The 18070-nt window shown below is 45.1% G+C and overlaps 1 protein-coding gene across 6 annotated transcripts in view; it reads left to right on the top strand.

The window, feature by feature from the left end:
• Cbfa2t2 (CBFA2/RUNX1 partner transcriptional co-repressor 2) overlaps window positions 1-13953 on the top strand; it is a 95040-nt gene extending 81087 nt beyond the window's left edge. For 4 of the 6 annotated variants that reach the window (XM_051192779.1, XM_051192761.1, XM_051192770.1 and 1 more), the window contains 3 exons: window positions 1214-1282; window positions 2825-3015; window positions 7406-11738. In XM_051192779.1, coding sequence (XP_051048736.1) covers window positions 1214-1282; window positions 2825-3015; window positions 7406-7702 — 557 coding nt within the window. In that variant the 3' untranslated portion in view covers window positions 7703-11738. Of the gene's footprint in view, window positions 1-1213; window positions 1283-2824; window positions 3016-7405; window positions 11739-13839 lie in introns of those variants that run through there. The other 2 variants (XM_051192788.1, XM_051192751.1) reach the window with 2 other exon arrangements.
• Window positions 13954-18070: the final 4117 nt, after the last annotated feature.

Here is an 18070-nt window from a genome sequence, read left to right as displayed (position 1 = left end):
TAGTGCACACTTGTGCTTACAACATTTGGTAAGTAAAGACAAGAGTTTCGAAAATTAATTGTTAGTCTGAATTTCATGAAACCCTGCCTTTAAGGAAGGGGAGGAAGAGAAGGGGGGTCGGGGGAATGGTAGGGTATGAGCTAGAGGGGGTGGCTCAGCAGTTAAAAACACTAAATGCTCTTCCAGGGGGCAGGACTTTAGGTGGCTCACAACCACTTTTAACTTCAGCTTTAGGGAATGTGACCTACCTAAGCAAGGCACTTATACAGACTCAAATCCATACACATATAGTCAGACTTTTTGTCAGGACCATTAGTTATTAATTATAAAAGCTTGGCCTGTAGTGTAGGCTTGTCTCAGTAGCTCTTATAACTTAAAGTAACCCATTTCTATTCATCTACATAACTCATGGCTTTTACCTGTTTCTTATGTCTTGCTCCCTCTCCATCTGGCTGGCAACTCCACCTTTCTTCCCAGCACTCCATCTGTCCAGATTCCCTACTGTACCTCCTGCATAGCTATGGCTGTTTATCTTTTTATTAAACCAGCCACCAGATACATCTTCACATGGTGTAAAGGGATATTCCATAACACAACACACACTTAATGAAAATCAAATATAAATCTTTTGTTTATTTTGGTTTTTGTAGCCGGGGTTTCTCTGTATAGTTGTAGACCAGGCTAGCCTCGAACAAACTCACAGAGATCTGCCTGCCTCTGCCTCTTGAGCACTAGGATTAAAGGTGTGTATCACCACTTCCAAGCTAAATATAAATCTTTCAAAGAAAAATAAAAATGGCAGGATTGGTTATAAGTGAGGGGCAGCCTGAGTAACATGGGGACACTTTTTCTAAAAGTATCAAAAGTGATCCCTAGTCAAGTTACACTGAATACATGTATATGATGTCCCATGTTTTCTGTGACCTACTGGTATAGCTCTTATTTATCATGAACAAGGGCCATCACAAAAAATTTGTGTTTACCTACTTATAGAGTTGAGTATACTGTTTTATAATTTGAAGTTACTTCTTAGTTTGAATATGTTTTGTACTAAACAAGCATACATATTTGGATCTAGGTGGTAAATGAGAAGAAATTTTGTGTCAGGGTTAGAGAGTATCCTTAGAGCATTTGCCTAACTTTTACAAGAACTTGGGTTTTGAATACTGGGTGAAGAAAGCTTCTGATCCCTTGCTCTTTATCTCTTATGTAGATTCTCAGCGGGAATTCACCAGTCGGCCAGGAACAGGATATGTACCTGTGGAGTTTTGGAAGAAAACAGGTGTGTATCTGTCTGCTAGTGTGCTGTCTGTCCTCACTAGTTTATGCAAGCTGGGAACCCATATACTAGGGAAAGGTTCATAACCTGCTTTCAATCGTCCATAATGTCCTCATAGGATTGATGGCTTTTCCTACTCTCCCTCCGTCTGGTCTGCACATCTCCTGGACTGAATTGCTTGCCTGATCCTTGGCAGGTCAGGAGTTTGGAATGGGTCCCTCTAGGCCTTTTAACACCCTTCTACCAGCTTCCATTAAAGCATGAAATACCTAGCTCTTCCTTCATTTTGACAGAAGTTGAATTTATTTCTGTGGCCTCTTTGCTGAAGAGAGAATTTATTTGCTGTGGCCTCTTTGTATCCACACTGTCACAATATTTGCTGAATTCTGATTTTCTTCTTAAGTTTTCTTGTTTGAGGTAGCACAGTATGAAGGCCAGAAGGCAACTTCAGTATCAGTCCTTGATCTACCTTGTTTTGAACCTGTCTCGTTTCCTGCTCTGAACTCCAGGCTAGGTGGCCAGGATGTTTCTGGGAGTTCTGTTTCTACTCAGCATCTCCCTGTGGGAATACTGGGATTGTTAGATGCATGCTTCCACATCTGGCTTTATGTGGGTTTTGCAGATAAAAATTCATGTTTTACACTTACATGGCAGGCCCTTTATCCACTGAGCATCTCCATAGAACTCTGCAAGAGCAATGAATGATCATAACCACTGAGCCATCTTTCTAGCTCCTTTCCCTGCCTCTAGCTTACCCAAGACTATTCTAGGGCTAAAAGATGTCAGCTCTGTGGTTAAGTTTGTGTTAGGTCTCATTAGCACCACCCATGGTTTCCAACAGTGAGTTTATGCTGGTTCTTGGGTATATTAGGCAGTTCTACCTCTGAACTATGTTCCCCAGTAAGCCACACCCCCCTTGTTTTTAAGGCGTGGTTTCACTAAGTTGACAAGACTGGCCTTGAAGTCAAAATCCCTCCTTAGCTCCAAAGTAGGTAGAATTATAGGCTTGTTAATTCATAATTAGACATCAAAAACAATTGTTTTTACCATGTAAAACAGTTTGAAAATACTCTTAAAAATGAGAAAAATAAATCTTCTGTTTTTGTTTTTTAAAACAGGGTTTCACTTTGTAGCCTTCCTGTCCTGGAACTCACTCTGCATAGTCTGCAGACTAGTCTCTTATTTTGACATATAAGATGGCACCTAAGCCACTGAGGTACTTGTAGGAAAATGGTGTCTATTCACCTATGTATTCCTAGCCTTAAATAGCATCTACTTCTGAGTGTATACCTAATAGTTACATCAATGGATGAGCTCTTGTAAGAATAGAATGTAAATGTATGTTTCATGCTCAAACACATGCATGTAATCTCACTACTTGGGAAGCAGAAATAGAAAGATTACCAAAGTTTGAGGCTAGTCTAGGCTGTATAGTGAAGAACATACTAACCTACCTCTTTGAACCCTGCTTACTACCCTCCAATGTTGTAGGTTGGGAGGGAAAAGATTTCTCTGCCAGTTGATTTTACTGTTGCTTTCTTCCAGAAGAAGCTGTGAATAAGGTGAAAATTCAGGCCATGTCAGAGGTACAAAAGGCTGTAGCTGAGGCAGAGCAAAAAGCCTTTGAAGTGATTGCAACTGAGAGAGCTCGAATGGAGCAAACCATAGCGGATGTCAAAAGGCAAGCTGCGGAAGATGCTTTCCTGGTCATCAATGAGCAAGAAGAATCCACAGAGGTCAGAGCTGTGCTGGGCTGTGGGCTGGGGTGGGCTGGGCAGCTGAAGGGGAGCAAACCCATTGCTTGCTACTGAGGTGCTGGGTCCAAAGAGTCCACTAGAGGATGGATTTTTATCTAAGTCTGTCACATACTCACAGTAGATTGCTTTAGTTTCTGTGAAGGCAGATGTTTGTCCCAGCTATAGTTGTAGGGGGCTCACTGTGTGCAGAGTCATACCTAGCTATATATGTATACTTCTTTTTAATCCTCACAGTAACCTCACTGGGTAGATGTTGATTCTCAGTTTATATTAGTGACAGATAGGTAGACTGCCCAGTACCCTATCCAGGGCCCAAAAGTAGGTGATGCTTCAATACAATGAAAATTGCAAGTGGACATGATGTTTACATACCTGTAATCCTAGCATTTAGGAGGCTGAGGCCAGAGGTTTAAGAGTTCAAGGTGAGCCTGATACACATAGGAGAAGATGGGTCACAAAGACTAAAAATAAAAATTCTCCAGCCCGCTATCCATCCCCTCTGTACTGGGCATTAAATTTATGGCCTTGGGTAGCAAATGTGCTACCTCTTAATTGCATCCCAATCTTTTCTTGTTTCTGTTTTGAGACATGGTCTCACTGAGTTGATAAATTCAGCCTCTAGAGGAGATAGGACTGTGGATACATCCACTCAGCCCTAGCACTGGAATATTTGAAATCAGTGGATTTTTTATTTTAATTTTAATTTTTTTGCATACAGGATCTCTTTATGTAGCCCTGACTGTTCTGGAACTTGCTGTGCAGATTAGGCTGGCTTCAAACTCACAGAGCTTTGCCTGCCTCCCAAGCTTTGAGATAAAGATGTAAAGATTCGCACCACCACTCCCAGCTTTCGACTTTCATCTCAGTCTTCATTCATTCATTCGTTTTTTGAGGGGTGGTGGATTTTTGAGACAGGATCTTTATAGCCCAGTCTGGCCTGGTACTGTGTAATCCTGGTTGTTATTGGGCAATCCTTTGGCCTCAGTCTCCTCAGTGCCGAGATTTATACATGTGCACCATCATGCCAACTTTCTCATTTGAGTCATTTTTTAGGTTTAGAACATAAGGAATAATTTTAAACAACAAAGTAAAAGTAGTCTACAGGTGAAATGAATGCCAGTATGGGTCCTGGCAAATTTGCACTTCAAAAGCTTTTGGTGAGTTTGCAATGGACCAGAAATGCTGATTCTCCTGCATTTCAAGAAATCCTGCTGGATAAATAGCACTTTCTCCGTCTCATGAGAAATTGTGTGGCACATGAGAAGCATGTGCCACATGCTCCTACCTTCTCTTCACACTGACTTGTCATTAAGGAATCAGTTGTCTCTAGAGAGGGTATAACTGCCCTGTCATTTTGGCCTGATAGCTTTTAGGAAGATAAACTGAGTTTAACTGAGTTTATATGTGATACTTTCCAGAGGTGTGTAAACTACAGTAGCTCCTGCTCTTGGCATCATTGCCCTAGACCCAGGCTGCTTTTCTGCCTGGGAACGTTGGATTGATTGATTGATTGATTGATTGATTGATTGATTGATTGATTGATTGATTGATTGATTGATTGATTTTCTTGAGACAGGGTTTCTTTGTATAGCTTGGCTGTCCTGGAACTTGCTCTCTAGACCAGGCTTGCCTTGAACTCACAGGGATGCACCTGCCTCTTTTTCCTGGGTGCTGGGATTAAAGGTGGTGCCACCACTGTCTAGCACTCTGCCTGGAATGGAGTGTGTGTGTGTGGTGGTGGAGGGGGTGTCATCTCTCCAACAAGGCATGTTCCAATTTTTCTGGCAAATACAATAAGGTAGCAATTGACCTTGAAGTGGATGTCTTTTCTCCTGTGGGCCAGGACTGCCAAAAGTTTTGAGTTGGGATCCAAGGCTTTTGACAAGCCCCAGGTAATTCTGATAGATGTTACCTGAGATGCTGTGATATTCAGTGGCCTCTCGTTAACAAAGGAGATCCTGTAATCATAACCCTGACTTCTGTAACTAGTGACTCAGGTTTATGACCTTCCCACAATAACTACAGAAGAGCCAAGTCTGTGGCTCGGGTTGTGAGGAATACTGATCTGAAGGGTAACTAAACAGTAAACAGTTTTTATTTGGGGCTGAGGGTTCTCCTGAGATGGGGCCTCACAGTTTAGGCTGGTCTTGAGTTCACTATATCTCCAAGGTTTACCTTAAGCTCCTGACTTACCTGCTTCTACCTCCCAAATGCAGGAATTATAGGCAGGCACCACCAAGCCTGGCTTACACCATTTGTTTGGTTTGTTTCAAGAAGTTGTCTTACTTACCATATTGCCTAGGCTGGTCTCAGATTAAATCTTAGCCTCCCAGATAACTGAAACTACACACCAGTGCCACTCCTTCACCCAAGTTCTCCTGACACTAACTGTATTTTTTATGCCTGCATACCAGGAGCCTATCTCTGGAGGCTCTTACTTTTTTCTACTATATTTCATATAGCATGAAGATATTGTTAAATAGTGGCAGCCAAGATGGAAATGTTGTTGGCTTGGTGTTCTGACCAGGTTCTTAGATGTCCTTGGAGACACCTGGAGAGAGAGAGAGCCTGGTAGTAGCAACCTGTGTAAGCAGCTCCTAGATTGTTTCTCACAAGTGCTATCAACTTGAGGTATTGACCTTTGGCACCCCATCAGACTCACAGTGTTCCCAACTCTGGAACATAAAAGTTCTTGAATTCTGTCCTCTGATGGAAGTGGTGGTGGCAAGATTTTATTGTCCCTATAGTACATTTCCCAAGAAGCCGGAGTTAAAAAGGATCTGTAGTCTTTTCTGATGTGCTTTGAAGTAAGTCTATGTATGGAGTATCTGGACCTCAGGAAACCCAGGTTCTAGGCTTTTTGAATAGCCAGCCCTTTGATGACATTCTAGGCTTAGCACATCTGGGCCTCAGTTTTCCCATCTTACAATGCTAGGAAGGAGCCAGTAGATCTGTTTATATTCTGGTCAAGCATTCTGAGTTTAGGGAGAAGACTGTCTTTCTTCACTAGCTAGTACTTACTGTATGTAGTCAGACTTTTGAGAAAAAATATGCCAATCTGGTGTCCCTGTAGGCAAAAAGGCTAGTTGCTCTGTCCTTAATAGCTCCCCAAAACTAGAACCTTTAAAACAAATAAAAAAAAACCTTCCTTTTACCAGTAGGTCCTGGGAATCTCATGTCACTAGTGTATTCCTCCCAGAGGTAGCAAAGGACTTAGGAGTCAGTGGTGGGGCTACACAGGGGTGGGTGTTTTGTTTGTTATTTTGTTTTTAATACTGTCTTTGCTCCCAGTCACCTAGAGATGTTAGTAAGTTGTGTGTTTAGTGACTTGTGACTGTCCTGACACTTTCCTGGCTGCTCCTTGAGGTCTTATATTCTGTGATAGAATTACTGTCCTTAGCTGGTGCTTCCTGCTGAGCCTCAGGATTATTTGCCCTACTGTGAATAAATGTAACAAGCAGTGAGAAAACTCCCCAAGCTCCACTTCAGGTACCCACTGTTGAGTGGTCTTGACAAGTGACTACAGCTCCCCTCAGCCCATCTGTAATTGGCACGCAGTGAAGGATATAGGCAGAGGACAAAGGAAGCAGTAGCAAGCCACCTCCCTCTTCATCCATCCTGGTTCCTTGGCAGGTAGCTTTGGGGAAAAAAAGTCTGTTTTCCTTTATTCCTTTAAAAATGTTTGTTAAGGCCAGGCATTGGTGGCTCATGTCTTTAATCCCAGCACTCAGGAGGCAGAGGTAGGCGGATCTCTTTGAGTTCGAGGCCAGTCTGGTCTACAGAGCTAGTTCCAGGACAGGCTCCAAAGCAATACAGAGAAACCCTGTCTCCTAACACCTCCCCCCCCAAATCAATCAATCAATTAATTAAAATATTTGTTGAGGGATCAAATCCTAGCCAGATGGTTTTGGCACACACCTTTAATTTCAGCATTTGAAGGCAGAAGCAGGCAGATCTCTGAGTTTGAGGTCACCCTGGTCTACAGAGTGAGTTCCAAGACAGCTAGGGCTACACAGAGAAACCCTACCAGGGACGACTGGGGGTGGGGGTAAGGATTGAATATTGCCAGTAAAAAATGTGAAAATGGTTCCTCCATTGGTTGCCATAGAAAATGTTTGTTCAAGCCTCATATGTGGATGTGTGGTCTGGAGAAGGTAGTTTTGAGACCCCGGCCAGGTGGCTCGTGGCCATGACCCTGGCATTTGGGAGGGAGAAGCACAAGGGTCAGGAATTAAAGGTCATCCTCGGAGGACTCACCCACAGGTGTGTAGCTCCATGACCCATGCTCTACCATGCAGATAACAAGTAACAGCGGCAAGCCTGCCCCGCAAGATATCAGCAGCCACTAACTGATGCCTGTGTCTTGCAGAACTGCTGGAACTGTGGCCGAAAAGCCAGTGAGACGTGCAGTGGCTGCAATATTGCTCGCTACTGTGGGTCCTTCTGCCAGCACAAGGACTGGGAACGGCACCACCGCCTCTGTGGCCAGAGTCTGCATGGCCATAGTCCCCACAGCCAGAGCCGGCCACTGCTCCCCGGAGGGCGGGGCTCAGCCAGGTCTGCTGACTGCAGTGTGCCCAGCCCAGCCCTGGACAAGACCTCAGCCACCACCTCACGTTCCTCAACACCTGCCTCTGTGACAGCCATCGATGCCAATGGACTCTGAGCCACAGACTCCACCGCCCTGATGACCACTCCACATGGCAAAATGCTTGCACCAGGGAGCTGGCAATTAAACAAGTAGCTGTTGAGTCATCAGCAAGAAATGAATTGGCAGGAAGCATCCAAGAGGCACTCCACAGCTTCTCTAGGATTTGCCATGTGTCCTTGGGAGAACTGGTGTGCCATTCTCTGCACACAGAAAGTAGCTTAAGCTTCATCCATGGCTTTCCTGATGTTTCTCTTCCACCTAAAACTGGCGTAACTGGCCAGTGTAGACCACCAGCTCCCTCCAACTCCTTGCATCAGCAGATTGTCAGTAGTGTCCACCAGGCATCTGTGCTCCATACCATCCATAGTAGAGGCCTGAAGGCTGGTAGCAGGCTAATGGAGGAGACCTTTCCTCCCCTTGCCTCCAAACAGTTTCTTGAGCCACATCTTCACCCTCCAATGGCACTGATTGGTTTAACAGACTCAACTAGCCAGAAAACAGTACTCAGGACTCCTTCCTGAGCCACTCAGATCTGCTAAGATGCTCAGATATGCCAGAAAGAAGCCACTTCAGTAAAGTCTCTAGTAATGGTTAAAAATTAAAGCAGTCTTCCCTAAGCATCATAGATTGTTTTGGACAAGATTTTCCAACCTGGCCAGCTCCATTAGTTTGGAACCCACCTCCCAGCTCCAGTGTTTAACTTGATTTTGCTTGTGCAAAAAATAATCTCCATCGCATGGATTGGTCTGAGAGAGGATGAAACCATTGTGTTAGTCTTTTCTCTGAGCATGCTGGCCAAACTAAAATATTGAGTGCAATATTGGAAATGCAAAACCCTCTGCTGTTGCTTGGCTGTTTAAACAGTCGTCTTGTTCTTTGTGTCCTTTTATCTCTCACTGTGCATGTCTGGATCACTGGGGTTGTCTCTTGACCATAGGTTCTGTTTGACAGTGCTCCTGATGCCAATGGATGGATTATTCATACCTGGTTTTATGACATTACACCACTACATGGGTTTTATCAGGTGGACATTCTTAGCCTCCTTTTTCTGTGTTATATGTTTGATAGCAACCCTCACAGCTCAGAAAGGGTTTGTGAAGTATGGGAACTAAAAAGCCTGACCAGTTTTTCTTCCCATCTTCAGGGATTTTTCCAATCTGATTCTCCAGATAGAACATCATCTGTTCCCTATTTATCAGGCTAAATACTGCCTCTCACACCTTTTCTACTTCTGTTTGAGGTTTGTTAGGAGTCCCAGTACCTTTCCCTTTCCACTAAGTATCCTCCAGTATCCTCTTGCCCTGTGCAGGCAGGCAGTTAGGATGAGACATCAACTTTGATCTTGTTGACTTTTGGAACTGGTGGTCACCTTCTGTACAATGACCAAGTCTGAATATTAGCCCTTTCCCCATAAAAGCATGGATGTCATTGTCCTTGCATACAGTTACAGCTAATTTTAAGAATTTTGAGTCCCTACTTTATTTGAACAAGGATTTTCAATTTTAGAGACTTAGACCTTTAAAATCATTTTTCAGCATAGAATACCCAAGACCCACTAGTTGTCAGACAATCTAGTGCAGCCTGACCTGCCTGGCCGAATCCCCATCAGCCTGCTGTTGAGTATCCTAGCCACTGGGAACAACTTTGCTTTACTAGGTAGAGTCAGTACCAGATAGCAAGGCTGTGTCATGAGATCACAGGCTTCTGAGAATCTGAGGATGTCTCCTGGTGTTACCTGGGTTCATTATTCATTAGTAAATTGGATGACACCTGAGTGTTAAAAAGTCTTAGAACTACAGGACTACTCCAGGTAGTTAGTATTAAGAGCTAGAACCGGCACACTACTTCTTACCAGGTTGGAGATCAGTTTCTACAGCAAAGGTTTGGGGTAAGGGCCTGGCCTACTTTTGTGGGCTACATGGTTTCCCTGACAGATTCTGAGTTACTATAGTCCTGTTTGGAGACTTTTTGGTTTCCGTGCCCTTCACAGGTTTGTCTATAAACCTGGACAGTACTGCAAACTATATAGTTCAGTTTTCAGACCTGTCACTGCCTTGACTCTGGTCAGCATCACTCTTAAGTGGCATCTGCTTAGGACTTACTTTTCAGATTCAAGGAGTTCCCTTCTGCAGTTCTTTAACTTCTCCCTAGTCAGGAGGAGCAGCAGCATCTAGGGTAGCAGTTGGAGTGAGTCCCAGCTCCCCACTTCATTTCTAGTCTGCTAATACGATCCATTATGAGACTGAAAGGGAACATAAAGCTTACACTCATCCACACTAAGAGAGAAAAGGAGAAACAGCTGAGTCAGGCTGCTCAGAGGTCTGCATTCTGCAGTAACTCTTTGGGGAACAAAAAAGATCAGAGTTATCGTCCTCTACCAGGTAAGAGATAAAATTGTAGTCAGACTGGACTTATGCAACCATCCCTCACTCTAGCAAATGATGAAGACTTGGTAGGTAGGATGCTGTGAAAGTTAGATGAGATATGGCTTATTTGGTAGTGTGGCTAGCATGCAGAAGTCCTGGATTTGATTCTCAGTATAACATAAACCAACTTATTTGTTATCTCAGCACTTGGGAGGTGGAAGCAGGAGGACTAGAAGTTTAAGATCATCCTTGGTTACTACATAGCAATTCTGAGGCCAACCTGAGTTTCATAAGACCTATCTCAATAAAAGAAAATCACATTGAAGAAGGGTCCCTCACAACTCCACCATATTGGCTCATGCCAGTAGGTGGTAGTGAGGGCATAGACTGAGTGGCTTTTTCTGGAGGATGGAAACATCTGCCCCGCTCAGGTCTGCTCAAGGTGTTGGCTGTTACCTTCAGCAGGGTGGATTCTTTTACACATTTGGTCCCCAGGAGGTGCTTCACTTTTTGGTGTCAACTCTAGCATCTTTAGCTTCCAGAGGGGATATCTACATTTTAGTTCATATAGCCCTGTCCCAAAAGATGAAATGACCCATACCTGCTTATAGAGAGTGAAGACGTTTTTCTGAGTGGCTCTGGAAGCTATCTCAGCACGTATGTGAGGACTCAACAGAACCGCAAGTGTGTGTTAGTAGAGCATAAGGAATGAGCAGATGGCCATCGTCCTGGAAACTGCAGACGGGATTGTGGGTTGAATAAACTATTACAAATAGGACACATCTTGGAGGCTTTCTCCAGAACTGGACTAGAACCAAGGTTTCCAGGCTCCTGGCTCAGAAGACCAAGCCAGTGTGCTTTGATGAATGTTAGCTGTTTGCGGAGAACTGGGTGGTGGCATGTGTGAACCAAATGTGAGAGAAGCCAGAAGGAACTGAGCTGGCCAGTGTGGGCCAGGTGGCCAGCTGTGGAAGATCCTTGACCTGGCTGGCAGCTGCTTGGCAGAGCCTGCCCACTCAAGTATATTCTTTGTAAAGCCAAAATGCTGAACTACCTGCTTCTGCCTCGTGTTGACACCCATTTCCAAAGATGATGGAGTGTGAGCCAGGAAGAAGTTGAGATGGTGGGCAATGATTCAACCCTCCAATCTCACCTTCCGCAGCCCAAAAGGTAGGTAGTACTTTGCACTCAGACCCCATCTTGTCAAGCCTCCAGCTGCCCAGTGTACACAGTCAATGCTTATACCAAATAGGGCATGTGCAGCTGGTGTCTGTCAGGGACAGCCCAGTCCCTGCCTTGTTGCCAAGGAGAAGCTGCAACAATTGTTCCAGTGAATGGCTAAAAGGGCTGTTTGATACAAGGCCTTCGTTCCACTCCTGTGGCTTTCCAAGTTCCTCATGAGGCTGCAAAGGCTCCATCCCTACAGAAAACCAATAATGTAAATAGAGCCAAACCTCCAAGCATGGTTTGCAGAGGTGGGTGATGAATGTGAAGCCACCCACAGGACACATTTGAATCTGGTTTTTCTGTGCTTTGTCATTTGACTCAATAGGAACTTTTGTTACTTAACTCTGTGCATAACTTATTTAATGTACTGTATAAATGAACCAAAACTGTTAAATACGTATTTAGTTTGTTCTACTTAAAGTAGTTAATAAAAATGCTATATTCCTTTTCTGACTCAAGCTGGACTAGGCCTGGGCAAGATAGTATAGTGATGATATGTGTGCCAGGTGGCCTGCCGCAGGCTTTGGTATCATAATGCACCACACATTCTCTTTCCTCCCCCATCTCCAGACTTTGGTGAAGGGCCAGTGGAGCTATGGCCAAAAGAGCATGAGATTGGACAAATCAGGAAGAAGGTAGGCTGTTAAGGATAAAGACTCTAGCGCAGAGGTCTCAAAAGGCTTACAGTTAGAGCCTTCCATGAAGCCAGCTGCAGCCATCTCGCCAGCAATAGTGGTCAGCGTCCTTGGTTCTTCTCCACTGAGTGATTTTACTAAGAACATTCAGCCACAGAATGCCCTTAGTCACTTTTGTTATTTCCTTATGAAGTTTCAACATTAACATACCTGGGCATGTGAAAATTTATGTCTTCTGTACTAGCATTAATTCTTAATTTCACTGATGTGTAATTTGAGGCTATACTTTACCTCCACGTCTCAATCAGCTTCACTGTTTGGTATCAGGTGCCCTCTGGAGGACAAAATGGTGCCTGCTACTTCTGCTTCCATCCCAGCTAATTCTTATTTAGGGTAATCCTATGACTGCTTTTGTGTTTGTCTGGGCTTTAGACTTTTCTGAGTGTCTCGAGTGCTCTCCCAATCTTCTGAGACAGTTTCTGTATAACAGCCCCAGCTCTCCTGGAACTTGCTTTGTAGACCAGGCTGCCCTCAAAATTCGCAGAGATCACCTGTCATTTCTCAGACTCTCTATCCTATAAGTTCAGATGGTGTTTTTCTGAGTTCATTAAGAAGTTCCAGAAGAACTCAGGAATTGAGCTGGACTGTACCTTGCTTTGACACCTCCTAGACCTCAAGATTTGGTTGGCCTTGGCACACTGAGTAGAACCTTTCATCACTGTCCCTGCTTCTTTAGCTAGGATACTGCTACCCAAGGATGCCCATTTTCAGTGCCTCCCACACTTGACAAGTAGCAGTTAGTACCAGAGCAAAACCTATAACTGCCTATCTGTCTCTCCTGTAACTTGGGGTGCTAGCAGTGCCTACCCAATGTGATCATAAGAGAGCCAGGCAGTGTATGTGGATACTGTTTCTTGAGTCAGTGATAACTGACTCAATCCATAGACCACGGCAGTTAGATATAAAGCAAGGGATGGGGTGGGAGGGCAGATAGATCTCATTGGGAAAGGGAGATTAGAATAGTTGTGGATGGATTGGTGGGATGGAACAGAAGGATCAAGGGATGAGGGAAGGAATACAACTAGAGGCAGCTAAAATTAAGAGCCATTTGAGAGGCAGTATGAACCTAAATACAGTAGGAGCTTCCTAAAATATGTACATACTTGAAGGTATCTAAATGAAATCACTAAATAATGGAGACAGAACCTCAACTGGCTATCTCATCACCAAATGAAACTTCCAGTACTGGAATTGTGTTGCATCTAATTGAGCTGTTGGACAAAGGTGTCCCATGGGCATCCCTAAACAAACCAGGCTGTCGGCGAGACTACATAAACTGGTGGCAAGGCCTCATTGCTGAAGACAATACCTATGCAAATCATTGGACTGGGAGAAGCTGAGCTGATGGCTACATAAGAACCTTCACCCATACTGGCAGTGCTTGCATCTTTGGTACAGGAAGGTACTCGGCATGTTACCAAAAACCAAACAGCCAGGCGTTGGTGGCGCATGCCTTTAATCCCAGCACTTGGGAGGCATAGGGAGACAGATCTCGATGAATTCGAGACAAGCCTGGTCTACAAGAGCTAGTTCCAGGATAGCCTCCAAAGCTACAGAGAAACCCTGTCTAAAAAAAAAGGAAAGGAAAGGAAAGAGCATAACAACTCAGTCAACAACCCTTTGATCTACAATGGTGGCACAAAACTTGTGTTAAGGAACGAACTAATACCTGACTTAAGGCCCACTCCACAGAATAAAACCCATACCCAGCATTGCTTGGATGACCAAGAATCTGAGATTAGCTAACATAGGGACCTAGGGTAAAACCAAATATTATTGTTCTTTAAACTAAAAAATTCCTTTTGACTCTCTCTACCTCAGACACTTTGAAACACTCAGCCTTAAACAGGATATTTCCCCTCAGGGCTCAGGGAATCCATGAAGAGGAGGCAGAAAGAGCAAAGGCAAGAGAGGATGGAGGACGCGAAGAAATCAAGGCTTTCTGTGTCAACATGATCAAAGCTCACATGAACTCAGACAGCATACACAGGTCTGCACCAAGTTCTCTGTGGATTTATTGCAGCTTCCAGTTTAGAGTTTTTGTGGGATTCCCAAGTATGTGAACAAGCAGATCTCTGATTCTTGTGCCTTTTCTTGGCATTTTTTTTCCTTGTGTTTGTTTTGTTCAACTCCAGTGTATTAGTTTTGTTTTTACCTTATTATCCCTTAGAACCTTGAACCCTTTTTTGTTTGTTTGGTTTTGAGACAGGGTTTCTCTGTGTAACAGTCCTGACTGTCCTGGAACTCACTCTGTAGACCAGGCTGGCCTGAGATTCACCTGCCTCTGTCTTCCAAGTGCTGGGATTAAAGACGTGCCACCACTCCCTAGCTCCCTTTCTGTTTTCTTATGAGAGGCAGAAAGAGAGTGGATCAGGGTGGGTGGGAAGGAACTGGGAGGGGTAGAGAAAGGGGAAATGGTATTTTGGGAGGATCTACTTTCAATAAAAGTGGGGAGTATTGGGGGTTGGGAGGGAGCCAAACAGGTATGGTGGCACATTCCTCGAATCCCAGCACTTAAAAATGACCCCAGGAAGATTGAGAGTTCAAGTTTATAGTGAGTTTGAAGCCAACCTGAGCTACATGAGACCCTGCCTCAAACCAGGGATTGGAGAGCTGCTCTTCCAAAGGGCCTGGGTTCAGTTCCACAGTTCACAACTGTCTATAACTACAGTCCCAGGGATCCAGTGCCGCCTTCTGGACTCCACAGACACCAAACATGGTACACAGACGTACATCCAAACCGGGGGAAAAAAGAAAAACAACAAAAAACTTCTAACATTTTTTAAAGGGTGGAGAGATGGCTCATTGGTTGAGAATACTGCTCTTGCAGAGGACCCAATTCAGTTGACAACAAGCTCCATGAGAACCAAAGAGTCTGACTTCCAAGGGCACCTACATGTACGCGCACACACATGTGGATTGTTTGTTTAATCTTTGGGGCTAGAGAGCTGGTTAAGAGCACTTGCTGTCCCAGAGGAACTGAGTGGAGTTCCCTGCATCTAGGTCAGGAGGCTCACAGTCACCTGTAAGTTCAGCTTTTTCAAGGGGTCTGATGTCCCCTTGACACCTGGCACATATGACATACACTCACACATATGAGGCAAAGGTAGAATTGCCACAAGTTTGAGTTCAGCACGCTCTACATAGTAGGTCTCAGGCCAGTCAGTGTCCATAGTCTTGTCTCAACCTCTGTCACTGCCAAGAAAAGTGTAATGGTGGTGTTCACCCTAGCTCTGGCTAGGGAGCTACTGTTAGCATAATTATCACACTTTCTCCCAGCCAGTCTGATCCCTTAATGGCTTTCTACATGGAAGTTGTGGGATTTATTCAAGTAACATCTACTTTAAGAATGACTTTGCTGGTGGATTTCTGTGAGTTTCAGGCTAGCCAGGGCTACACCCCTGCTAAGAATAACCTCTTGACAACCCTACTCTCCAGTCCCCTCATTTTATCTTTTCATAGGCTGTATCAACAGGAGCTGGTACACAAGGAGCTAAGTAAGGTGCTAGAAGCAGTGGGCACTGGCGAGGCTGCTGCACCTGGCCTGATCCTACTCCAGACCCCAGTCACAGATACAGGCAGTTCAGGAAGGTGGAGTTGCTCCTAGATAAGAAGCCAGAACACTGGCTTCAGGGCTCACTCAGCTGGCCACGTCCTGGTTGCTAATATTATCCCTAGTGCCTATCACAGAGCATGTCTCCAGTAACTGTTGGGAGGACTGCAGATCCAGTCATAGCAGGCATTGAGGGCCATGGTATTGGGGGTGATGCTGAGTTTGTGTCTTTGGCCTACAGCTAAAAAGCTGAGGAGTGTTTGTCTAGAGTAGACATCAGTGTGAGGCCACGGAGAGGTGACTAAAGCTGGGGATGGCCCCTCAGCCTTCATGTGATTTAGGGAAAGGGGACTGCATGAATTGGGGAATGGGAAAGATCTCAAATGTCAGACAAGAAATGTTATCAATGGCGAAGAAAAGAGGAGCTATTGAAGGGTCTTGGCTAAAAGAGATGCGGTGACCACAGGAATGAACATTGTCAGGGCCTCCTTCCAGTACAGAGTGCAGCCTGATGATGCTGCTGTGTCACTGTTCTGATGCAAGACAAAGATGAGGTGGGCTGTGGGAGTACACATCATTAAAGGCACAGTGTGTCCTCACTGCCCCAGCCTCAGATTCCTATAGCTAAGACTCCGGATTCATAGCTACACCTTTTGGACCTGCCTGGATCCTGACCTCTGATGCTCCCTCTTCACTCTGTCCTTTCATAGCTGTCTGTGGCTCTTGTGCCCCACCACCCCTCCATCCACTAAGATCCCCTGCTTAAACTTGGAAGGAAAACTCAAACCCAGCCAGTCTCCTAGAGGACTCCCAGCAGGACAGATACTCCACCTGTAGTGTCCTCCCTAGCAGCTCTGAGCCTTCAGCGAGGGAGCAAGGATAGGTACAGGTGGCTTATTAAATAAGAGTTAGTTGGACCTGGTAGTAAAGGTTCCAGCATCTCAGGAGGCTGAGGCAGAGAAACCAAAAGTTCAAGGCCTGGAAACTTACTGAGATCCTGTCACCAAACTAAAAGTTAAAACAGAACTTGGACATGGCAGTGCACAGTGAGGCAGGAAGGTCACCCAAGTGTCACACTATCTCCAAAGTAAGATAAAAAATGAAAAGGCAGCCGGGTGGTGGTGGCACACTCCTTTAATCACAGCATTCAGGAGGCAGGTGGTGCTCTGTGAGTTCGAGGCCAGCCTGGTCTTCAAAGAGTCGCAGGATAGTCTCCAAACCTACAGAGAAACCTTGTCTCAAAAGAGAAAAAAACCTAAATAAAGAAAGAAAAGGCTGAAGCTGTAGCTCTGTAGAACAGTGCTTGTATAACATGACCCTAACACTTGAAAGGCAGAGGCAGGTGGGCTCTGAGTTCAAGCTACATAGTGAAGACCCTTTCTAAAATAAAAGCCTCAAGGCCAGGTCTAAGTATGTCCCAGCACTTAGGAAGCTGAGGCAGGAAGATCTTAGAAAATTCAAGGCTTATATGAAGACCTTGTCTCAAAAGTGAACTCAGAGGGCTGAACAGTAAACTTTCCAGGACATCAGATTCTGAGTGCTCCCCTTCAGAGGAGGTTGTCTTGGAGCTAACTCTGTAGACCAGACTGGCCTCAAACTCACAGAGATCCACCTACCTCCTGAAGGCTGGAAGTAAAGGTGTGCACCATCAACACCCGGTTGTTTGAAGCATCTTTAAGATAATGGAGCCAAGTGTGGTGGCAGGAAGAGCATACCTTCCAGGCTAACCTGGGCTACTACAAAGTAAGATCTTGTCCCCAAAACAAAGCAAGGAGCTTGTGAGATAGCTCAGTCAGTAAAGTTTTTAAGAAGACCTGAGGTCATTCCCCAGACCCTTTTAAAAAGCCAGGTGAGGTTGAGCTCTCTACTAGGGAGGTAGAGATAGATGGATCCCTGGGCCTTATTGGCCAGCCAGCAAAGCCTCAGCAAGTTTCGGGTCATTGAGACATTATCTTAAAAAAAAAAAAAAAGAGTACCTGAGGTTGTCCTCTGGCCAAGACTTGTCTACTGCAACTCATGCCTGTAGTTGTGAGAGCTATTATTACTGTTGGTGGGGGTCCCTCTGAGGAAACATGGAAACCACAGTGTGAGCAACAAACCTCTCCAAGGAGGCCCAGGGTCCTTGTGGACCAGATACTGGCAGCACATTCTAGAGCCTGCTGGGTTCAGATGCTGGCCCCAAGGCATCCTGGCCTCTGTTAAGGTCACGAGGGGAACCCACAGAAAAGAGCCTGCCTGGAGGCCAGATCTGCACTCCTGCCAGCAGAGATGTTTTTCTGGCCAAACCCCAGCACCCAGCAAAGATCTGGCAGTCAGGCACACAGGGACATGAATGGAGCAGCACTCCAACTCTGGCCACCAGCCTTGGCTTCAGATCTACTGCAGCTTCCAGAATGAAGCCCCTTTAGGCCCTGCCTCCCCAGCTGTACTCTCCGTCTTCTTCCTTCCCCCGGTCTCAGTATCCCTCTGGTTTGGCTTCTCTTGGTTGACTGGAATTGAATATCTCTGCCACTCAGATTTTGGGGCCCCCACGTGAGACAGG

This window comes from Phodopus roborovskii, unplaced genomic scaffold, assembly GCF_943737965.1.
Source record: "Phodopus roborovskii unplaced genomic scaffold, PHOROB, whole genome shotgun sequence".
Lineage (NCBI taxonomy): Eukaryota > Metazoa > Chordata > Mammalia > Rodentia > Cricetidae > Phodopus > Phodopus roborovskii.
Note: the sequence above shows the minus strand (reverse complement) of the source record. Positions and strands in the feature narration are given on the sequence as shown.